At 36.9% G+C, this 24,009-nt stretch overlaps 1 protein-coding gene across 4 annotated transcripts in view; it reads left to right on the top strand.

Annotated features, from left to right (window-relative positions):
* TRAPPC9 (trafficking protein particle complex subunit 9) overlaps positions 1-24,009 on the top strand; it is a 525,994-nt gene that overhangs the window by 291,156 nt on the left and 210,829 nt on the right. The window contains exon 22 of one of the 4 annotated variants that reach the window (XM_068396801.1): positions 9,319-9,396. The exons of the other annotated variants lie outside the window; for them this stretch is intronic. Within the exon in view, the coding sequence (XP_068252902.1) occupies positions 9,319-9,359 (41 nt within the window). The 3' untranslated portion in view covers positions 9,360-9,396. Of the gene's footprint in view, positions 1-9,318; positions 9,397-24,009 lie in introns of those variants that run through there. 4 annotated transcript variants of the gene reach the window in all.

The raw sequence follows: 24,009 nt of genomic DNA, 5'->3' as shown, positions 1-24,009 counted from the left end.
CTTGAAGTTCCAGGTCTCAGAACATCTGGTTTTGTCTTCTACCTTTATTGTAAATTTATTGTTATACTTTGGATAAGTTGGTTTTGTTTTGTTTGTGTTGAAAGGGGTATTGTGAGTGAGCTATGAAGGTTTTGTAAAGCACTAAACAGTACAGGATGGAATCAATATGGTGTAGTTGGACCGGACCTGTGCCATCATCTGGTCCATACCCCACTCAGACCAGGGCCAATCTTAATATTAAAAAGAAATGCCAAGTCAGGCCAGGTGTGAGGGGTATCGTCATTGTTTTGCAACTTCTCAAGGCCAGCCCATGAGTTAGAGCCAGGTTTGACTGCATGTTTCCACCCCAACTCTGTCTTCTGGTTAACTTGCTTACAAAAAGCTGCAAAAGCCTCTTACATGCACTATAGTTTTTCTTCAGTAACTACATTAATTATATTTAGAATTTAAGATGAGATGAAGGACTTAGGGTTATGATGAGGAAAGGGAGAACAAGTTGTGAAAATTAAATAGCTTTACTAAAATGGGAGCCCTGACTCTATTACCTTAGTTAAGAGGTCAACAGGATGCAAGATTGACCCAGAAAACCTTGTTCTCAGATAACTGTTTTCTCTTCAAGTCATCTTTTAATTTAAGAGAATATGTATTTAAAATTTTGACCAGTGATTTAGCTTCACAGCATTTCTGTTCATCTGGTTAAAGTATATGATATCATCTTTGTTGACATGTTGTAACATGTCCTTTCTTTCTAAAAAAAACCAACCAAAATCCAAATCAGCACATGTGTATTAAGTGCTTATTTTACTGATGAGCACATTTATGTGAAAATAATCCAAATTTACTTTGGCACATTGGGAAAAGTTGTGGTATTTATCAGTTAACATGTTTATATTTTTCATATTGTCCTTGAATTTTGGGATGTGCACTATTGCAAATAGAGTTTATTAGTATATATAAAGAAATCATGCAATGCAACAGAAAAGGAGCCAGCCTAGCTCTGCTCTCTCTCATCATAAAATTTTCTTGTCTTCTTGTACTGTTGATGTACAGAATTGCAACAAGTACTTAGGAATGTGCAGGCAACTCTACAGAAAAGTCATGCTGTTTGCCTACTTCCTACTGTGCAAGTATGGCCTTTGCAGATTTAGGTTTGGAGTATGTTTTCTATTTTTTCGATAGGGTTTGTGTCTGGTGTTACTGGACACAGAGACCAATATGCCTTAGCTGTTTCTGCTGTGGAAGTAGTAAAAACAGAACAGTTGGCCTTAAAGAACGTTGCAAGAAAGATACTCCCCATTCAGTTCATCTGTTCAGCCAAGAGTCTGATTCTATTGAGGTTAAAAAGTCTAGAATTATTTGTCATTATTAAATAAAGTTCTGTACACTATTATGCTCTGCTCAGGTTTTGACAGTACTAACTCCTAGGTTTCCTAATTTTTATCTGAGCTATGACAAAATGCAATAACTTTTTTATGTGTTTTCGTTCACATTTTTTCCTGGGCATGCTGAGAATGTTTCCTATCAGCATATCCGTCTTGGAGATTTTAGTAATTTTTCTCTAACATTTTCTTTAGAGAGTCGGTTCTTTCCTGGAAGCTAACTTCATTATGCTGTTATTGTTTAGTGTTTTTTTTCCATGAAAGAACACCAGAACTTCTAAGAACTTAATTTTGTGAGAGTGGGTGACCTTTCATGGTACTGAAAACCCACACATTTTCTTTGGGAAGATGGTTATGTTTTATCTGTAGGACATCAGTCTGGAAAGACTGAGAGAACTGCTTGAAAATAACTTCTTCCAGCTACTTTTCTGTACTGATGCCTAAAATAAAATTGGTAATAATTACCAATACCTCTTCGCATGGCGTAATAATAGAACCTATGCTAGAACATCCTATCAACTGAAGATTTCATATATCATTTCATGAGAGAAAATGCACATGGAATTTTAACAGGCTCAGGCCTTGTCAAAACAGGCAATTTAAAAAATTTTAATTTTCTGTTGAAGACTAGTTCATTTGCTTCAGCATCAGCAGTATTTGGATCACTGACTTAAACACACTGCTGACGATTATTCTGAACCATCATACACTCAACCTCTTAGCTGTTAGCTAGACTCAAGTGCATGAAGTTGTAGGAGGAGGGCTTTTGGTTCCCAAGTATGTACATTCTTTTATATTTTTCTGAAAAAATAATTTTGGAATTATTAATGCCCACCTAATCCAAGAGCATATTTCTTTTGTGTATGTCAAGTAAAAACAAAGCATGAGACTAATATTTGATATTCTTGGAAAAATAGGTTTCTACCTCATAGTGAATTATGGGTGAACAATTATTACTGCTATTAGTATGACCTGTGGTTGTCACATTGCAGCACAGATTTCTGTTTCTGCCAGCTAAATCAAAGTGACCAAGGCAAAGAGAATTAAATTGGGTATTTGCAGGATTTAGTGGTCTTTGTTCCTTTACCCAAATTATCTTGGTATTCATTCAAGGCAGTTCATATTTTTTGTCTCAGCTTTCACATTTTTCTATAGAACGTGTTTGTTGCTCTTCCTTTTTCTAGACACAGTTTGATGTGTTTGTATTTATAGCATTTCTATCACGTGTGTGTATGTATGTGTACAAAAAATGTACTGAGGTTGTATGCTGGTCAGTTTAGTTTACATGATTAGTGTGTGATTCTGCAAAAAAATACAAAATTTGGAGGAGAAAAATAAGCTTATGGACAAGATTATGGAATCCAGGATACAGAAACTTGCTAATTTAGTCTTTGAAGACACAAGTGATATTTTCACCCTGCATCCACTTGCTGAATATTCCATAAATAGACTTTATTCATATTCCTCTAGGAGAGATGTGGCTGCAATTTATGGAAAACTCATCGTGTTTCATGAAAGAGCTGAATGCGGTAGCTTTAACTGAAGCGCAGTGGTTCATAAATGTTGCAATGCTATGAGCGGTGTAAAAGTATACTTTTTTTTTTCCTTTCCAGCAGGCAGTATGATTTTATTGCTTGAAGATGTTTCCTATAGAGTTCAAAGAGAAAAAAGAAAAGATCTCAATGAATTTTTGAAAGAATTTGATGCTGACTAGTAAAAGGATTTTCAAAATAATCTGACAGCCTGATTGACAAGGTGTGGTTTCAGTGGACCATATAATTCTGTTGCTTCTGCTCTGACCTGTGCACAAGGTCACATTGCAGTCAAGTCCTCCATTCTTGATTTGCCTGTCAGGAACTGAAGTTCAGACAGAAACTTATGCTGAGGCCCAGCTCTGGATAGCTGCAAACCCTAGAGCTTTCAGACATTAATGGTGGTATAAAAATTGATCAATAGAGAAGAACTTTGCTGTGTAGTGATACTTTTTTTTCTGAAGATGAAAGCTGTTAGTCACAACAAATGATATTCTTTCCTTATACCAACAAGTGCGTAAATGCTGGGTAGAAATACCACCACGGTGAAACTGGTGCTTTTAGTGTCCCTGCAGTGTCCTTGACAAAGTGCTTGATGGATTAGCAAGAGAGGGGTTCTATTACACAGATTAGGGGCAACTCATTCTTCATAATAACAATTAATTATGGTGCATTGCTATTTACCATTCCAAAGTTTTGATGTAGTTATATTAAAGCCATATATTTAAAAAAAAAAAAAAAAAAAGGAAAAAAGGATTCACTGTAGTTTTAACTTCCTGGTTTTGAGTTTGTGAAGCACCCCCAGCTCTCTGGTGGGGCCCACAACCTCAGAGCCTCAGTACCTTCTGAAGCTTGGGTGGACACCACGGATTCTGAGCCATCTTTAAGGAGACACCAACTCTCTTAGCTCAGATCTTGTGTGTTTAAGTATAAATGTCCCTACATAAAGTAGATGTGAGAGAACAGATGGAATATAGAAAGAGTATAGCCTAATAATGCTTTAAAGGGGATATAGCCTACAACTGCTTTCCCTCATTCCTGTGACCTGACTCTCACCTCTGTTCCTTCGAAAGCTGAAAATAGCATATATACTTACTGCGAAGAAAGCACGTTGGTGTTGGATTTTGGCTTTTCACTAAATGGAACAATCTGGAGTATTGGGAAAATGTAAGAAACCCCTAAAGAAATACTGAAATGAATGAAAATTTCAAAGGAAGAACCTTCTCTCTTTTTTTTTTTTTTTTTTAGAAAGTAATTAAGTATCACGAATATTTTGGTTACTCTGCAATAAGCAAATCCTTAAGGGATGAAAATATGCTCTAACTAGCTGCTTTGCAAATGTATAAAAATCATAATGTGTTTGATTAAAACTTGTGTATTGCTTGCTTAAGCTTTGCACTGAATTCTACAAACATTTAATGAAGAGTAGTTCATCAATCCTATAAGGTACACTTACCGTCTCTGTCAAAATCTGACATAAGCACTGTTGAAAATGAAAAAAAAAAAGTTCAAAACTCAATAGGAAGTTAGAAATACTGCAAGGAAAGAAAAAGGTCCATGTATTACTGAGACCTTGGGCAGTGCCAGGACTTGATATTTTTGCTTAGAATTGCCTTGTATATGTGGTATTTTAAATATTCTTAAGCATGGGAGAGATCCATAACGAAAGATGAATGGGAAAACAATGCAGAAAATAGGGCAGAAATATGGAACTTGAGTTTTAAACTGGCAACAGATTATTGAAGGGATTTCGATTTGATTTATTTTAATATTTTAAAAATAGAATAGTTAGGATAATTTTACTTTCTTTTCCTGAAAACATTTAATAGGCTTGCCGTAAAATAAAGATTTTGTTCCCTAATTGTGGATCTGTGGGTGAACAAACTGATGTGGTCTTCTCAGTACAGACACTTACAAATAAAGTCAGCAAATTAGCTTATAAATTCTTCTGCTGAATACATGAGTTGCATAATAATTAGAGGTTATAATCAAGTATTAAATAAAGTGAGTTTATCTAAATAATACATGTGCTGCAAATGCTGTTAATACAATGTTTTTCAATAACCTGTTTCTTGAATGATCATCTCTAGGTCAGCTGAAGTACCCCTCTTACCTCTTTCTCTGCTGAATTTTATTACAAACCCTAGTGATTTTCCAACTCAGAAATAGAACAAGGCCATAATGACATTATTGCTGTGGTTTTCGTTCCTGAAATTTTCTCAAAGCCCTTGAGCAAAGTGAAACTGAACCAAAATTGGTGGCATTCATCAGCCACAGCCAACAAACAGGATCACTCTTCACATCAGAAAGAATTTTAATGTTTCATTACAATCCGTAATTAAGTACCCACTCTTTCCTCATCTCTCTCTCCTCAACCTATTTACTTGGCCATTCATAATACTGACATTTATGCTGACCTTTGTTCCTTAAAATTATTTTGTAGGTCTTTAATACCATTTTCCAGATTACCCTGAGGTGGGAATTTTTACTGTTCTCTTCAATGACAAAAGCTGTTAGAAACACCAGCTAGTCTTAGTAAAGCCTTAATCTCAAAATTCAGTTCCAAAAGCTTCAACAAGTAGAAACATTGAACAGAAAAAAAGGGAAAGTTGCTTGAAAACCAATGTATAATGTTTCAGTTGTAGGGAAAGAAAAATCAGTTGCATGTTTTCATGTGTTGTGATATCTGAAATCTGATGTGATGCAGAAAAAATCACAAATGATAATTCTGCTTTGAGAAGAGGGTTGGTCTTGTAAATCATAGGAAGAAAGAAGGTTAATTTATATAGGTTTACGATCTCTGACAAAGTACCAAATAAAAATCAATCTGCTTGCATTTCAGATTAAATTCAAAAAGTAAGCAGTAAAAGATATGAACTTGAAACAAATCAAACTTCTAGATGTTTCTGAAAATCTTTGTAGTTAATGCTAATCATTTAGCAATTTCATTCTATATTTTAGTTATAATAAAATCATCATATTCGATAAAATAAAGTGTGATAAAAATGCAACAATGAGTTTTGGGTTCCCAAATGTTGGTATGCTTGTGGCCGGAAAGCTGCTCCAAAATGGAAAAAAAAAGAAAGAAAAAAAAATAGGCTATTTTCTTTCCCTCCTCAAAATGAATCACACTCTCCTTGCGCAGTGCCCAGCGCAACACTTGGAGCCACTGCTTCTGATTTTCACTTTGGTGATTCAGAGTAAATTAAGTTCAGAAGCCCCAAATATCACCATCTTAATATAATTTAATGCATGGTATGCCTTTTGAGCCAAAGTATAACCAACAGCAGGTCCATGAGAACTTGCAAATTCAGAAGAGTTATGATGCAGATTTGTAAGAGGTTTCTTTCAACCCAAGATGAACACAGTAGTTGCTTATTCCAACAGAAATGTAAAAATCTGCAGAAGCTGATAATGTTTGCCCAGCCATTTGAGACCTGGGCAGGGGCATACTTAAGAGCTTTTAGTCTTACAAGGAGGCTTTTTAACTATACTCATGAACCTAAATAAAATCCTGCCATAAGAACAGTTACCAGTTTCAAATTATAAATTTTAAGATATTCAGAGTGAGGCTTTAGCTACAAACTTTACTTTCAGGTATATTCTGTGATGCACAGAAGCTTAAAAAGAGGTTTGTGCCTGTTAAGATATATATGCTTTCTTGACTATAACCTTTCAAGTTGATTTTAACTTAGTATAATGCCTGCAGAATACCCTGTGTAGCACATCTCATCTGGTCAGGAGCTTAGCAATGCACTTCAGCGCGTGGGATCAGCATACAGCAGAGAGGAAAAGCAATCTGGGATTCAGATCATCTGGAAACCAAGCAGTGATCTGATTTTAGTGCAGAAATGTCAGTTTATTCTTAATTTTAGATGCTGTGGCATTTGCCTGTTGATGAGATTATGGAAAATTTGTTTTCATGTGTCGACACTTTTTCCCTTATGGGCCACTTTCAGTTGTGCATTGCAGTTTCATGAGTTAAGCAAGAGAAGAATGTGGAAATTTATTAGGTGTCCACATTTTGGAACAGTATTGAAGATGATATGTATTGGAATGATTAATTTTCTTTGCCATTAATTGCAAAAATCCATTTGAATTTTTATTCCAATTTGGCAATGCATCTCTACATGATGGCTGGCACAAGTGTTTTTGAAAGACAAATCGAATTGATTAATAAGGGAGATTTTTTTTTTCTGAAGATTTTTTTTCCACTAGTAATAGCTATCAGTATTTTAACAATGGTTCTCTTCAAATGAATTATTATACATATTTTTATTCATAGAGAATTAAAAAAAATAATTTTGCAATGCCTTTTTTTACAAAATTGAAATACATGGAGTTTAACATAAGAATAGAAAGTAAAAATGTTCATTAGAGGATGAAATTGTGTGCTTGCAGCCCAGAAAGCCAACCATATCCTGGGCTGCATCAAAAGCAGCGTGGCCATCAGGTCGAGGGAGGTGATTCTGCCCCTTTACTCTGCTCTTGTGAGACCCCACCTGCAGTGCTGCATCCAGCTCTGGAGTCCTCAGTATAGGAAAGACCCATGAACCTGTTAGAGCCTGTCCAGAGGAGGGCTGTGAAAATGGTCAGAGGGATGGATCACCTTTCCTATGAGGAGATGCTGACAGAGTGGGGCTGTTCAGCCTGGAGAACAGAAGGCTCCAGGGAGACCTTATTGTGACCTTTCAGTACTTAAAGGGGGCCTATAAGAAAGATGGGGACAAACTTTTTAGTAGGGCCTGTTGCGATAGGACAAGGGGTAATGGCTTTAAACTAAATGAGGGTAGATTCAGACTAGATATAACGAAGAAATTTTTGATGATGAGGGTGATGAAACACTGGCACAGGTTGCCCAGAGAGGTGGTAGATGCCCCATCCCTGGAAACATTCAAGGTCAGGTTTTACGTGGCCCTGAGCAACCAGATGAAGTTGAAGATGTCCCTGCTCATTGCAGGGGGGTTGGACTAGATGACCTTTAAAGGTCCCTTCCAACCCAAGCTATTCTATGATTCTAAGATGCAGCAATTTTCATGGTAAGAACTATTTAATAATTGTATATCATCAGTTTAATATTATCAGAGAGTCTTCAGGTTGCACAGTGTCTTGATAGGCCTCTTATATAAAATAAGGGTATCCAGACCTCGAGTCCTTTTGGGGTTCTGCTAGTATTTGTAAGGGAAAATTCTGACATTGCATGTCAAAAACTTCCCAAATTCTGCTCCAAGAGATCAGGAGCACAGCAATAAAATCCTTATCTGCCAGCTCCTCATTCTGTACCTTATCCTGCAAGACCAGCCCTTCTCTTCTCATTTTATTGGAAAAATTGCTTTTGCCCTTCTATTTCTTTCATGAAAATTGACCTTTAGGAATTCTTCCACTGCTTCCCCAATTTATAAATCTTTATTTGACAGTGTAGTTCTCTCTACCCTGTACGTACATGGGAAAGAGACAGATCTGTAGAGACAGATCCTGAAAGAGTCCTGTAATAAAATCAGAATTAAAACCAGAAGCAGTCTCACACGTGAGCTAATTCTCCTTTCTTAGAAATGCTCATTCAGGCGTCTGATCCTAGTGCACGCTGAGCCGCATTATGACTTGCGTTGTCTTGGGCTTTTTTGTTGGCTGTATGCTGTCTGTAACTGCAGCAGAACTATCACAAAAGATATTACTTTAAGCTGTTTATTTTACTGTTTCTGTCTGTACCAAATTCTTTCATGACATACTGGGAGAGCTTATCTTCTGTGCACTATTGCATTCTGTGTCCATAGTAAAAATAATTTCTATGTCTACATTTTTGCCTGTTCTTCCTCTCATAGGAAGTGAGTTGACAGAATAGAAGTTGAAAGTGGAAATATGCATCATATCAAGGACCAGTTCTTCCTGAAATACTTTAGAAACCACACACGGCTGACTGCTCAAGTATAGGGGATACAGGAGTGAAAAGGGCATGAAGTGGTACTGCCTATGGGAGTGAAACAGCAGGTAGCTATGTCCAAACCTTAGCTTTTAGCTCACCCTCGCCTCCTTTGGCATTTTTTCCGCTCTAACTTTTGCCATCTAACTTGTCAAATTTGGTAAGTCAATCAAATGAAGTTCAATCTAGTGGTTTAATCCATGGCTTAAATCTAGGCACCTGCCTAACTTTAGGGAATTGTGAACAACAAAATCATATTTATTAGGTAAATGATTCACTGGCCATAGGTTACTTTTTCTTCAATTTAACGTTCTGTTTTTTCATGAGAGTTTTAAGTTAAGTGAAAAGCAGCTGTTTCACAGTCAGAACATGCTGATGTTAAACCAGCAGCCTACCAGATCTTGCTCTCAAATAAAATTGTTTGGGAACATCTTATATTCTTTCAGAACCTTAATGAGTGACCGTGTGTCCTCTGCTTCCTCCTTAGGTCACCTACATCTGCAGCCAAGTACAGTGTTCAGACACTAGTGTGATAGTCAGTCACATAAACCACTGCAATGCGATGTGCTCATGATGCTTGTGAACGAAGTGAGAGAAAATAAATGTATTGGTTGAAGATTTTAACATAAATTAAGGAAATGGGAAGGACTCACAGAGCCTTTATAACATATTTTTAAATGAAAAAATGTGTATTGCAATAAAATGAACTATCGTACCAACTGCTGAGTATATTCGTATCATAAGCTTGTGTGTGTAGTTCTCAGATGGCAACTGGGTTTGCCAAAATTTAAGATTTCATAATGTAGTTTGCAATTTCAAAAACAGGAGGGCTGTTAGCAAAAATGCTGATTCTACGGTGAATTAACCAGTAGTTGAGAGGAGGTTGAGAATAGCCAGTTTTATTACAGGTTCAGGAGTTCCTAAAGCAGTCCAGTTATGCAGCTCTAATATGAACTCGTTTGTTCAGTAGTGGTTAAAGAGATTTGGCTGGGCAGCAATGTGGAGTCCTTTAAGGGGAAGAGAAAGATTGCTCCTCTCTGAATGAGAAAGGGGTTCAATTGGACTTTCCTCTTGCAAAGGGGGATGGGCAGAGGGTCACCTCACTGAAGCAGAGGCTGCTGCAAGAAGGAGGAGAAACTCAGCCAGCCCCTGTAGCTCATATGGGAATGGGACGAGTCTGTAACCACTCAGAAAGGAGAAATTCAGAAAGAAGAGGAACTGGAGAAGGCAGCAAGACTTGTTTCAACTTCTATTTTAATTCTTTCTCATCTGGTTGTTCTGAGCGAACTCTATTTAAAGTAAATTTCTAGTTCATGTTGTAGGAAAATGTAGTGTTGGTGGTAATTCCACCAGAAATTCTGAGGGTTGTGTCCTGTCTCACTTCACGTCTACATTTGCAATTTCATGTGTCCTTGCTTTCCCTACTAGCTCTTACAACAAATTGGTCTTTTATTACTACCACATATTCTTGCAAGTTTACAATTTACTACAGTAATATTTCATCCAAGACAAGGAATTTAGACTGAAGAGGCTTTCATGAAAAAAAGATTCTTCTCTCTATTATACCCCTGTGGGTCAGTGTTCAGTCCATTTCCATGTACAAACAACCCTTACTTTAGGGAAGAATTCAAGTAAGATCTATCATAGCTTAAGTATCATGGTAAGTTCTTCTACAAAAGCATCCATCAATTGTTTTTTAGTTACTTTTAAACTTCTTTCAAAGATGTCTTTAGTAGTGGCTCAAGTTGTAATATTTTGGTCAAAAAGTCTGGTGAACAATGCTGAATTTTTTAGGTAGTCGTTAGGTGTTGCTGCTTTCAGTGATGTGCAGTGCAAGTATCACAGAGATGATCTTATTTTGGTGTCAAGTAACCATCCCATTCTCATTCATTATTAGTGATTCTGTACCCAGAAAAAGGTCTTAAAATACTGGAAACCTTTGTGAAACTGGCAGTATTTTAAACAGTATAGGTGTCATCTGTGTGGCTGCTTCACAGTGTGGACAAATAGGATGGTTATCTCAGCAGAGTTTCTCTTCAGAATTGAAGGTTAACAGCCACTGTGTACAGCTTTGGCATGAACATGTGCTTTGAAATTTGGTCTCGCCGGTGGTATATTTAATGGGTTCATATTCCACCAATTGTTTCCCCTTAGAGCATTTCTCAGCTGTGAGATTGATCTCTTGAGTGGTGATTATTCCTGTACACCTGCGTTTTACTCCTATACCTTGCTCAGGAAGCTTGGCACAAAGTCTGGCCTTTCTCCGAGAAGCAATGTAAAAAATAGAGGGGAGTCTTCAAACATCAAAAAAAGCATATTTTTCTTCTCTCCAGGTTTAATATTGCACGTCTCTCAGAAAGCGCAGTACCATTCCCAGATTCATTCTAATGTCACTGCCAGTTAGGGAGACAATAATACAACACATGTACAAAGTTCTTTGGCAATGTCTGCAAAAAGGGTTTGTAGATTATTTTTTTTTTAGAAATTAGAAATTTCCCAAATATTGATGAACTCACCTTTAGATTACTGTACTGTACTGGCTGGCTTCCATATTCCTGAATTTATGTACCAGAGTTTTGACATCAGCGACGGGTCCTCTGCTTTCAATTACGTCCTGACGCTTTTTTCAGTATGGGAGAACAGATTTACCCACACTGCTACGTGAGCCTCACGTCTGAAAGTTCTTACTGAACACACTAAGCTGTGCAGCTGCAGCACTGCAAATAAAGAGGGAAAGCAAAAGAAAAAGAAAAAAGAAAATAAAAAAGAAAACATCTACCTTTTTTCATGTGTATTTTATTAGCGTGAAGCCATAGTAATATGATTTTCACTGTGGAATGGGAATTCAAAAAATTGCCATTAATGTTTGGGACCACTGAGCAAACCTTTCCTGCAGGATTGCCATAGGCGAAACCTAAACTGAGACCTCTGTGCATCTGAATGAAAGAAATCCTTACTAGTAAGGGAAATTTTAGTTTTCAGAATTGCACTTGAAGATGCATGATTTGTTAATGAGATATATGTGCTATTCTGTTTTAGAAACTTAAAATGATGTTGCCTGGAGTAAGCATCAGTAGCAGTAAAAACAATGGGGTATGAGTGTGGGAGCTGGTTCAGTCTCTTTCTGTTTACTGCGTGCATTAAGGTGATTTTAAGAGGCATCAAGTAAAGTGCTTGTCCTGGTCCCCAAAGCAAATAACAAAATATTCCTGCTCAGAAAATATAAATAAATTATAAATACATTTTTGTACTCATCCCCGTGAATGTTCCATTATATTATGTGCTCATCTATTTTTTATTATTTTTACCTTAAATTTGTCAGTGTTTGCACTCCTAGGAAATGTATCCTCTTGCAAGGGGAAAAAGGAAGGGAAAAAAAAAGGTTTCAATTGTTGATGGCAAGAGAAATGGATGAGAGATGATACATTAATAATGGAAATATTTTTTATTCATTGGTTTCAGACCACCAATATATTTTACCGAGGATTTTGATAGCAAAGGGAATGGATAGTTTTGAAGTTGAACAATGTTGCCAGGGGCTCTGATGTAAGTAGAGAGATCTGCAGACACAAAGCAGGTGGTTCTTGTATATATTAATTCAATCTTTCCTAAGCTACATGTCAACTCCTTCACTTCAGGGCTTTGTGACTAGGTAAGATGGAAAAGGGTGACTGTGAGTGCCCCCGGCTTTGAAGTAAATGTCAAATACAACCACAGTTGTAAAAATAGTAATCGGAGAAAAAAAATCATATCCATTTATCAGTATGGGATGTCAGAGGAAAAGCAGTGAATCTGCATATGTGTTGGCAAGTTTGCATAGCACAGAAAAGGGGATTATTGCAGAATACATTATGTTCTCTGCATCCTAAGTTGTCAGAAAGGGACAAGATAAAGAAATCACATTTTCATTATGAAGCAGTCCAGTTCTTAACACTTCTAATAAAACCCAAATATCCAATAAAGGCTCAGAGGAGTTTTATTGCAGTGCTCCAGCCATGCAGACCTGTTGCAAATTGTGTCATTTTGTGTGAAGGGTGAGATGGCTTAGAGAAAATGATATTTACTTTCTTATTTAAAGATCAATTTGCATAAGACCTGGAAGAAGAGAGTATCATTTCAGCCTGGTTTCTGAAGTGTGAATTTGTAACAATGTTTTTAATTATTATGAATTTCACAGATTACAGAATGGAGTGATTTCAAGTGACAGTCATTTACAGTCTAACAATGCTGATGGATGCTTTCCCTGGTGATATGATTTTTCTGGGGAAACACGTAGTTCTGCAAATTTTTCAGGTCATTTGGTAATTTCAGCTCCTGAAATAAGAGTACGCTTGTCTGCTCTACAGGTTTGGAAGTCATTAGTTATCCTGGGTCAACTGGCTTGTGTAGACAAAGCAAAGGTTAAAGATTATGTTCTATTATGTTTAAATATGATGGTCTATTACGTATATTGTATGAAGTCTAATAGTTTGTAACATACCCACGTAGTCTCAGTTGGAATAATCCCTTAGCAATTTGCAGGATGCTGAACCAATGACTTGAAGCTGTCATTTATTGGTAGGATGAGAGAACACTTAATCTGTGTTTTTTATTTTGCAAGTGTTCATTAGCATCATGAATTCCTCTTGGGGAAAAAAAAAAAAAAAAAAGGAAAACCAGAACATGTTGAATTGAGAATATGTCATAAGGTGGAAAAAAAGTTCGGAGCTAAAAATGAGAAGTATAATGGGATGCTGTAGATGGGTACTTTGTGTTTAGTGCACATGAAAATACTATTATTAACCTACTGTAGGATGCTGAGGGGAAAAATCTCCAATCTGCAAATGGTATCTCATTCGTTGGCAGAAAGGTCACCATCAATCACTGTGGAAGGGAAATTATCAGTAGAAAGTTCTGTAAGGTTTCTTTCCCAGATTCAAGAATAATACTGGTAAATGTGACTTCATGCTGAAGCACTGCTGTCAGAAAAATTTGCCTGCTTATTGTAGGCTGCCATTGTAATGAGCAGTTGTAGCATTTTTTTAAGACGGCTTTAAAAAAATGTCCAAATTGCATTCATTCAGTAAAATAGCTTAGCTAAGTGAATTTATTTTGAACTGTTTATCATTGTTCTTAATGATATGGGTCTAAATAAATGGGATTTTGTAATGATGAAATGACAAATGAAATGCAAATCAGATCTTTAAAAAATTAAAGCATATGAGAGGTATAATTGCAGTAAAATCACTGGTAATAAATACTTTAAAAAGAACACCCAAATGAATATACAAGATGTGTCATTGATAACTAACAGAAGGTATCTAGTTAGTGCTAATTTCAGCACAGGAGGAGACAGCAAGCCAGCAGAGGAAAAGTGTCAAGTCCCAGATGTTGTCTCTATAGTTTTTCCGTTGGTTATAAGGTGGAAGCTTCAACATAGATTTAGAAAATTATTTTTTATGATGTTGATATGATGATTTTTTAAAATTACATAGAAAACATTTTTTCGTTTTACTTTTTCAATATATAAATTTTATTTTTCATTTGGGCCCAGACTGAAAGAATAAAACTGAACGTAAAAGTTGCTATGAACTATAAGCTGAGCTTTCAGACAGTCTTTCAAATCTGAATCAACCTGATATCTCCCATTTCAGTTTCAGACACTTTAGAAAACAAAATGAAAAGCCCATAACAGCTTTTATTTGCATTCATGTAATGTTATCTCTGCTTTATCTTACAGTATTCCAGAGTACTCTGCACAAATGATACTGAGATGTATTCTCTGGCCCATGTCATAACATGGGAGCATCTGAGATGAGATGGCCATCACGTGGGAGCAAAAATGTGTGCATATTTTGGGGAAGAAATGCAGATGTGTAGTGGGGTGAAGCTGTAGATGTAATGAGCCTGCTGGCCTGGGTGGTAGGAGGTCCAGGTCTCTTGGGTACTGTGAAGAGCAAACTCCTTTTACCATGAGATAGAGCTTTTGTGAGCCAAAGTAAAAGTTGAATTTAAAGTATGAAATTGAAAGTATTTGTTAAAATACACTTAACATGCCAAAAACATGCCTGGGCAACAGGCTGCCCAGGGAAGTGGTTGAGTCACCATCCCTGGAGGTATTTAAAAGACATGTATATGTGGTGCTTAGGGACATGGTTTAGTGGTGGACTTGGCAGTGTTAGGTTACTGGTTGGACTTCATGATCTTAAAGGTCTTTTCGAACCAAAACGATTCTATGAAAATGCAGTGTATATTTTATTTAAATTCTGTAGACACAAATGTAAGCCAACTTTTTTGGCCAGTTTTTCCCTCTCAAGTTCATGACTTGCTATTATTCACCCAGATAAACTATTCTGATAGGGATCTGAGGGATACTTCACGCTTTCCCCTTTATTGGGCACGAAGAAAAGGGGAGGAGAAGAGAAAAGACATGGACATGCATTTTTCCCTGCCTATATCCTCCTTTAACCTTGCTAAATCTCTCCCTGAATCTTGTTCCTCTCCTGTCTACAGTAGACTCTAACCCCACATTTTCATTATGTACATTTTTGTCATTCGTTCACAATCACCACAGCCATGACGAGAAAGGAAGCGTGGTCTGCTATTGAGTTTGATGAGATTAAATTAAAAAAGAGAAAAAGAAAAAAGAAGGATGAAAGAGTGAACTAAGAGATATTTTAAACTTTTTTTTATGTTAACATAGTTACCTTGTTTTGGAAACATGTCAACCAGATTTGACCAAGGACGGGAAGTGACATTTCAGAGATGTAGAGAGATTGATTTCTTTTTTTCTTGGTAGGCAGGGATGGAGTGGGGTAGTTGAAAACTAAAGCAAATCTTGTCTTGCTAACAGCATAAAGAGTGTTGGATTTAGTAGCTAGAAGATGGCTACTTTCTTCTTGCCTTTAGCTTAGTGGGAGAAATGGTGGAGTTCCTCTGTTCTTTAGCATTCATTTTTCAAGAAGCTGTTTGGAACATTATACTTTTAAGACCTCTACTCAATTTTGTAAAATTTGGTTGAAATTTTAATAAAAAGGATTTTAAAAAATGACTGCAAGGGGACAAATGAATATGGAGACTGTGAGATTGATTGAATAAACCTTGTTTTATTATGAAACCTTGTACACATGAGCAAGTCTGAGCCAGATGCACAGGGATTTTTGCCTTTTTTCTCTGCAAGCATTGTCATCAAACTGAATCTTAGCTGGATTGTCTCCATATTTTCCCCCAGCCAATCAATTAGCAGAAACATTAATTTTTTATAAATGTCACACTGTTATAAAATTACTTTGTGTCAGTTGTTTTTCCCCTGGAACTAATTTTTATAGCACAGAGAGAAGTACTAAAGTGTATAATTTTTTGGATCTGAACAAGATTTGTTACAGTAGGATAATAACCGTATGCTTTTAAACAGATGGAATATAATTTATTTTCCTTGGGCCTGCTTTCTTTCATCACAAAACATTTAAAGAAAAATATGACTGTTTATCAGTAAAGTTTTTCTTCCCACCCATCCTGACGCGATACCGCCATCGCATATAAAATCACTATCACAGGTTGTCCTAACCAAGTATCGGGTGATAAAATTATTTTAATTTCTTGCTTATGCAAGGAGGGATTGGTGTTGGATTTTTAATGCAGTATGTTAAACTAATGTTACTTCTATTTTGCTGCAATTTTTGCTTTGGGTAACGGAAAGAATTGGGAGCAGAAAGAAAGATGTCTCAAGATGGGTCATTATGTTTAACCTGTGAAATTTTATATCAGAAGTGTCAAGTTTCCTTGATGAAGTTTTAACCTCTGAGATTCCAGTCAATGTATTTGGCATTTTCTTATGACTACAGCGAAACGTACTGATCTCTGTGGCATTTTACTCAAATTTTTTATAAATTTTTACTGTTGCAAGGAGGTGTTAAGAAGACTATGCTATAGAAGACTACTGTCCTCTTGAGCACTCTGGAATAAGTATGGAAAAAAACTCAACTCGTTGGAGACAAATACTCACTGCTTTTCATAGACTTCGTCGGACCTGCCTGTGCAGTGGGCAGCGTGGTGCTGAACATCCTTCCATCAAAATCTCTTGCCCTGAAGACAGGCTTTCTTAGCACGCTGCTCAGTATTCACTAACAAAAAGCCAAAGTTTCCCTGCCTTTTGGGTTTGCAAGCTCCGCTGAGTGAGCTGTGTTATAGGAGGCCTGTGCTCGTGATGTGAAACTATAAGAATTCCTCTTTGCTCAGTTCTTAGAAGTGTGAGTTGTATTTTACAAAAGCAGGATGAAATGTTTTACTTTCTTCTCGCTTTCATCTGAGTTTCTGTCTCAGGAAGGGGTTTGCAGTTTCTAAAATCTCTGCACTTTCTAAAATCCCTGCACGTTCATAAAACTCTGCTCATAGAGATGATGTGTGTACAGGCAGGAAGAAGGAGGTTCTTAAATAATTCTGCAATAACATTCCCAATTTCTCCTTAATATTCTCACGTGAATTTTGCTCTACAGTGAATGTAGAGCTGCACTTAAATTTTTCCTATAATGAGGCCTAGGGAATTCCAGTTTTTGAACTAGGATATGGCTACCTGTTTGCTATGCTCCTGCTGCTTGTTCTCTTTGATTTTCTGTTTCAAACCTACCAGCTAAAAGACATTTGGTACTTTTTACTAAGAATTTGATTAAGATACAGCATTAAAAAGAAATAGTATTTCAAGAATACTTAGCAGCTGTCCTGGTACATATTTACTTTGATATAAAGTAGCTGTAATTTGCTATTGTTTGTTTAGAAAATATAAATCTGTGTCTTTTTGTATAGTACTTTATTCAGGTATGGTGTATCGTGTTCATTCTTCATGACAGCTATATCAACTTGAATTTTTGTGGGGGTACATAGTTGGAAAAGTAGGCTGTTAATTGTACAGTCAGCAGGTTTGATCTGCAGTCATTGGCAGACAAGAAACATTGACTCACAAAAATCTCAATGTTCCCACAAATCCATTTCTTACTATGTTTTTGAAAGTGTCTCATATAGCAGAGCCATAATGCACTGCACAAAAGGAGGCATAAACCTGAAGTCCACCAAGGGTCAGCACTGCACTCATACTTTAAAGTGGTCAACAACCTATTTCCCATGATTGGGTTGTAAAGAATATAATGTGTGTCATTTTTCTGCTCTTTAGAACAGCTAAATTTTCCTGGAATTGTTGTTTGGCACTTCTAGTGAATTTTTTATGCGTGCTGCTCATTAAACTGATAGTAATACAGGTTTGGATATATTGGTATATCCACTACATCATTTGGAACTATTATACAGAGCAAAACCATTGTTAACCTTTTGAATTAAAAACAAATAATCAAAGGCATTAATACTCTCAAAACAAGTGGATAAAGATCAATGAGCAGGAAGTAGTCAACAAGAAATGTCTAATTTTTCAGGAGGAAGTGGCAAGCCTTACAGAGAGAGAAGAATCAGTAGATAATGTATTTTGGGGGGTTTAGTAAGGTTTTTGACATTCCTTCTCATGACACTTTAAGCTGAAGAAACATGGTTTAAGATTACTTGGCTGTATGGTGAATGCAGAACTCGTCGGAAAACCACCTATAGAGAACAGTTATGAGAGGTTCGTTGTGAGACTGGAAGGATATGTTGACTGGAGCTCAGCAAAGGCTGTTTTCGTTACCAACCCAGGTGGCGGACTAGAAGACATTTGTATTAAATTTGCACATGCAAGGAAGCTGAGAGAGATTGAAAATGTGTCAGAATACAGAATTCAAATTCAAAATTGCTTGAAAAACTGGACTGAGAAATGTGAGAATTCTTATAGCAACAAGGACAAAATACTAAGTTTAGATGGGAGCACTTTGTTAGTTCTCCAGTGTGCCTTTCCAGTAGGGTACAGGCTAATTACAGAGAAATCAGAGTATAATCATGGTTATGATTAGATGTCTACAAAGCATGATCTGAGAGAGGAATGAGAGAATTGGGGTTATTTAACTTGACAGAAGACCAGGAGGTACGTAAGAGCCCTCTAGTATGTTACGTCTTGTACTGATTTTGACTGAGGTAAGGTTAATTTTCTTCATAGTAGCTTGTATGGTGGTGTGAGTTGGGTTTGTGATGAAAATACTGTTGATAACACAGGGATGTTATACTTATGGCTAAGCAGTGCTGACACAGAGTCAAGACCTTTTCTGTTCCTCACACTGCCCTGACAGCAAGTAGACTGGGAGTGGACAAGGAGTTGGGAGGGGACACAGCTGGGACAGCTGACCCCAACTGACCAAAGGGGTATCCCATACCATGTAACACTGTGCACAGCAATAAAAGCTGGAGGAAGAAAGAGGAAGGGGGAATGTTTGGAGTGATGGTGTTTGTCTTCCCAAGTAACCATTATGTGTGATGGAGCCCTGCTGTCCTGGAGATGGCTGAGCACCTGCCTGCTGGGGAGTAGTGAATGAATTCCTTATTTTGCTCTGCTTATGTGCGCAGCTTTTGCTTTACCTATTAAGCTGTCTCTATCTCAACCCATGGGTTTTCTCACTTTTACCCTTCCGATTCTCTCCCTCGTCCCACCAGGGGGGAGTGAGTGAGCAGCTGTGTGGGGCTTAACTGCCTACTGGGGTTAAACCACACCACCTCTACTGTGTTTCTGGTTAAAGCAAAACTTGAAATAAAGTTACAGGAAAAGAGATTTATACAGAGTACTTGAAAAAAATAGTAAGTTATTGCAAAGTTATGGAGGAGATTGTCTAGGGAGGCCGTGGTGGCTTTATCATGGAAGCTTCTGAGATCCAACTAGACAGAAATGTCTCAAGAATGATTAGGTCTAACAAGATCCTCTTGTAGGAAAAGGAGGTGGAGCAGATGTCTTCTTCAGGATCAAGATCTTCTAATTTTCATGACAGTCTCACAAGGTTGCCATATGTGGTACACCAGAAATTTATGTGATCATTCATCCTCACCATTTTAATTGGTGGGTGTGTGTTCAGGCATATAAACTTGTCAAGCTGTATCCTCCATTGTTGATGAGTGAATAAATTAGATCTTTTATTTTTACATTTATGAGACTATAACGGCTTCCCTCGCCTATCAAAACAGAAACTTACACATTAACTAATGGGTTGTAGGAAGCAAATGAAGCTTGAATGCAATTCTTTTCATTTTGACAACTGTTATTGATATGAAGTGTAATGAAAACAGCCTGTCTGTTGTTAGGCTGTTAGTTATTTGGTATGCTGTTTCCAGCCTTTAAATTACAAGGATGAAATAATTGACCTTGTATCCTTACAGGGCTGATTGGGAATTACTGACTGCAGTTATGTTTTATTTAACTGGTGGTGCTGTGCCATTGAGAATATAAATGGACGCATGTCTTTAATAAACATAGAGGATGGTCTGGTTAAATGTTCTCCTAGAGATTTTTGGTACTTGATAGCCTTCTGATTGCACAAGTATGGACTGAAAAAACCTTGCAAGTAATGAGCAACAATAAATTCAAAGGAAATGAAGCAGAAAATATGCATTAATAACAGTACTGATGAGTTTAGGTTCTCATGGCAAATATAGAATATTTTGCTTTACTGTCCTGCAAGTGAGCCCCAAGGTACTTGTGAAATAGCATGCTTTTTCATGTAATAATTAGAAATATTTTAGTGTAATTATTGTTTCCTTTGGTTGGATCTGATTGCCACAAAAGTTAAACCAACTTAATTCTCGTTGTTTACATCATAGATGTCTGTATATTTTGAAGAGAGTTCAAGGATAACTACTAAACATAAGTAAACCTTGCAGAGCTCCTAAGAACATAGCCACGGCATCATAGCAAGTTACTGACTGTTTTGTTGCAATTAAGGTCAGATTTCTGTCAATTTAACGAAATTGAGTTGCATGTCAGTTGTATCACAGCTAAATTTTGGTGAGAAGATTACATGAGCTCCGTGATTGACATACTGAAGGATGTGACCTAGAGAATTTGAGACATCATAAAAACCACTTCTTGCTGACAATAACTTGACACCTCCCCCTCCTCTACACACATTTTTGAGCTATGCCCCATCCTGCTACTCTGATGCATGTATCTTGTTTGGGTATGTTTAATCAGAATTCATGTCTAATTATTTTTAATTATTAATTTAGAGAGTTATGTAAAGAGTGGGTTTTCTTGGATAGGAAAGGTTATTGGCAGCAAAGAGTTTTGCTAAATTTGCTGTGAAGAAAGCCTAGCATAGTCACTTGGCAAGGAATAATCTAAAACAAATTAAAAGTCTAAAGATTTTGACTTGAAGCACCGAATTACCTTTTGCCCAAATTGCCATTTGCAATTACCCCAGCATTATCATACAGCTTTCTTTTGTTTTGACTCGTTATAAACCGTTCACGTTTGTGACTGACAGTTTAATACCAGCCTTTCACATTTGTACTAAAGCAACCTCACTTGCTCCAAGTAGCTTTCATCATGCCCTCCCTGTTGTTTTTTTTTTTTTTTTTCCTCATGCTCCTAACTACTCATCCTTGAACTTCCCACCTTTTCTCAACCTGCTGGTGTATACTGTATTTCCTTCTTTCTGTGTTTTTTCTTCCATACCTATTTAAATATTAAGATCCACAACACAGAAGTAAGAGATTGGTTCATCCTATACTATTGTGGGTGCCTTGCTGCAGCATTTCAGGGATGCGTCACTCTTGGTGCCCTCTCTCCCTTGCTCCCTGGGACAGTGACCTATGTCAGATTATGTTCCCTAGAAGAGTTTACTTTCCTGTTTAAACAAGAAAAGCCATATTGGCTAATGTGTTGGTGTAGTTGTCTACTGCAGCTTCATTTCCCATCTTCTTGCCACACATCTGCTTTTCCTCTTGCTTAAAGTCTTCCTGGTCTCGTAAATCCTTGCATAGTTTTGCAAACAGATTTATTGTTGAAAGTATATTATTAGTACGGTGCCTAACACAGAGCCTCTGGGTGGCACCACAACATGAATAATGATAATTATAATGAGTCGAGTCAGCCATTAAATCACTTCACCTTCAAATCTTGGCTACGTGTGGAAGCCTTTTTTATTTCTAGAGCTGACTTCTTCCAAATCTAAAATTCATTACTCTGTGCATTTTTCATCTCCACAGACGTGCTGGTGCTCAGAGGAAATTGGGCCACAAAAAGAAACTGAAAATCTTTAATTAAAAAGCAAATAACATTTTTCAGCAGTGAAAAGAGGTGGTGAGATCTCCCCCAGACTTTTCTTACTATAAAAAGATCCTTCTATTTTTGTTTCACTTGCCTTTTAAAATCCACCACCTACCTTATTTATTCATCCCCACTTGGAGTTTACTGATCCAGTTGTAAGAGAGGTGTTCAAAATTAGCAGCTGTGCTGTGGCAGCCTTAAGGGGTATACGACTTCCTTCTGTAAAAGCAAAGTTGCAGGCTCTGCACATTACTTGTACAGCTACTCAGCCGGGGGGGTGAAGCTCTAATAGTGTCAGTACCTTCTCTTTTCAATATTTAATTGCCCAGTGTGTAAAGAGAGATTATTTTTGGCAATAAGTAGAGCAAGTAAGATGTGGGGTTTTTTATTTTTTTCAGAACAGAACAGGCTGATTGGAGAAGACAAAGTGAAATGCTGTGGTTATCTCATTCCAATTTTCACAATTTTGTTTAGGATCGTATGGGTTAGTGATTCCACTATTGATATTCTGAGGAGAATTAAGAAATTTAGTATACGTGTCTTTTAAAATATTATTTGCTTCTTTGAATGCATGATGTACTTATCACATTTCCGAACTTTGCAGAGTTGGCTGAGTTGTGGTAGACCGGCTCCGAAAGCTTTTGTATGCAGTTTACTCTTCTGTATTCAAAATCAAAGTGATGAAAGCCCTTTACGATTTATTAGCTATTTGATGACCAATTTGAAATCAACTGTGATCTTCTTTTGTACTTCACAAGAGCATATCTTGTTCTGTTATATTTAGCTGTAATTGGCATCTTTATTGGCAGTCTTAAGAAAATGAAATGGTGAGGTGGGCCCTGGGAGCTGATTAGACCCTCTTAATTACTGAATGTTTTTACTCTTGGGAGACACTCGACTGTAGCTCTGGCAAAGGGGAACTTTACTCTGCTGCTCCTTTTTTTAATTATGTTAGCAAAAATACAACAACTAACAGTCTGCTGAGCTTTCGGTCCATCACCCTTCATATAAATAAAAAATCAGATTTATTTTCTTAAAACCATTTTAATTTCTTTCTGAATATTGGACAATGTATTTGTAAGTGCTTCCTCAGGTGTTGAATGTTCCCATGTACTGGAACATGTCATCCATCCCATGGTGTAGTTTGATTTTTCTCAGATATGAAATGCTGGGTTTATTTTAGTTGGTAAGGGTTTGATTTTCAGTTGAGTGACAGCAAGGATTTCACCTTTGATGTCACATGTTAAGATGGCTTAGCCATCAGCTCGTGTAGTGAATGATGTTCCTGGATCTAGGCAATAAGATGTCTTTAGATTCTTTTCTTAATTAACATTTAAAATTATTTCAGTGTTATACTGTTGAAAAGTACTATGCAGAAAATGTGTGAAACTTGCTTATTCTTATAATTTTGGAGTTGCTCTGAACTATACTGACAATACCACATTTTTCTCTGAAATTGTGGTTTGTGAAATTCAGAAGTGACATATAAATATCGACCCTAAAAAGACTACAAGCTATAGCTTGATTGTTCTGAAAACTATAGTGCTTTTCAAATAATGTTTGGGATTTTGAGGATTTCTTCATTAATAGGCACGATTTGGTTGCTGTGGAAAGCTCTGCTCTCTGCGTGACTGTTTAAAATGTCTCTGTGTACAGTCTCTCTTGAGATAAGATTTGACTTCTGAAATGTGCCTCTTTACGGCTCTTTTGAAATGGAGAATTTGCACTTCAGCATTTTCCTACTGGCATGGACATTACTTATGAACGCCTCTTTTCTGAATAGCATAAACTCCAATCAATCAATCAATCAGTCAATCAATCATTCTTTTCTTCTACATCAGGGCTTTTCTTCATCCTCCTAACTGCGGACTGACTTGATCCTTCTGCTAACTCAGAATATGCAGTGTGATAAAACTACAGCTGGGGGTGATTTGACAGCCTATTTTTTTTTTCTTCTTTTTCAGCTCATTACTTATGATAATCACATATAAGAGGCCTTCTCGTTCCTTGCTAGGACGTAGATGTTAGGCAGTA

Source organism: Nyctibius grandis, chromosome 3 (genome assembly GCF_013368605.1).
Source record: "Nyctibius grandis isolate bNycGra1 chromosome 3, bNycGra1.pri, whole genome shotgun sequence".
NCBI classification, from domain to species: domain Eukaryota; kingdom Metazoa; phylum Chordata; class Aves; order Nyctibiiformes; family Nyctibiidae; genus Nyctibius; species Nyctibius grandis.
Note: the sequence above shows the minus strand (reverse complement) of the source record. Positions and strands in the feature narration are given on the sequence as shown.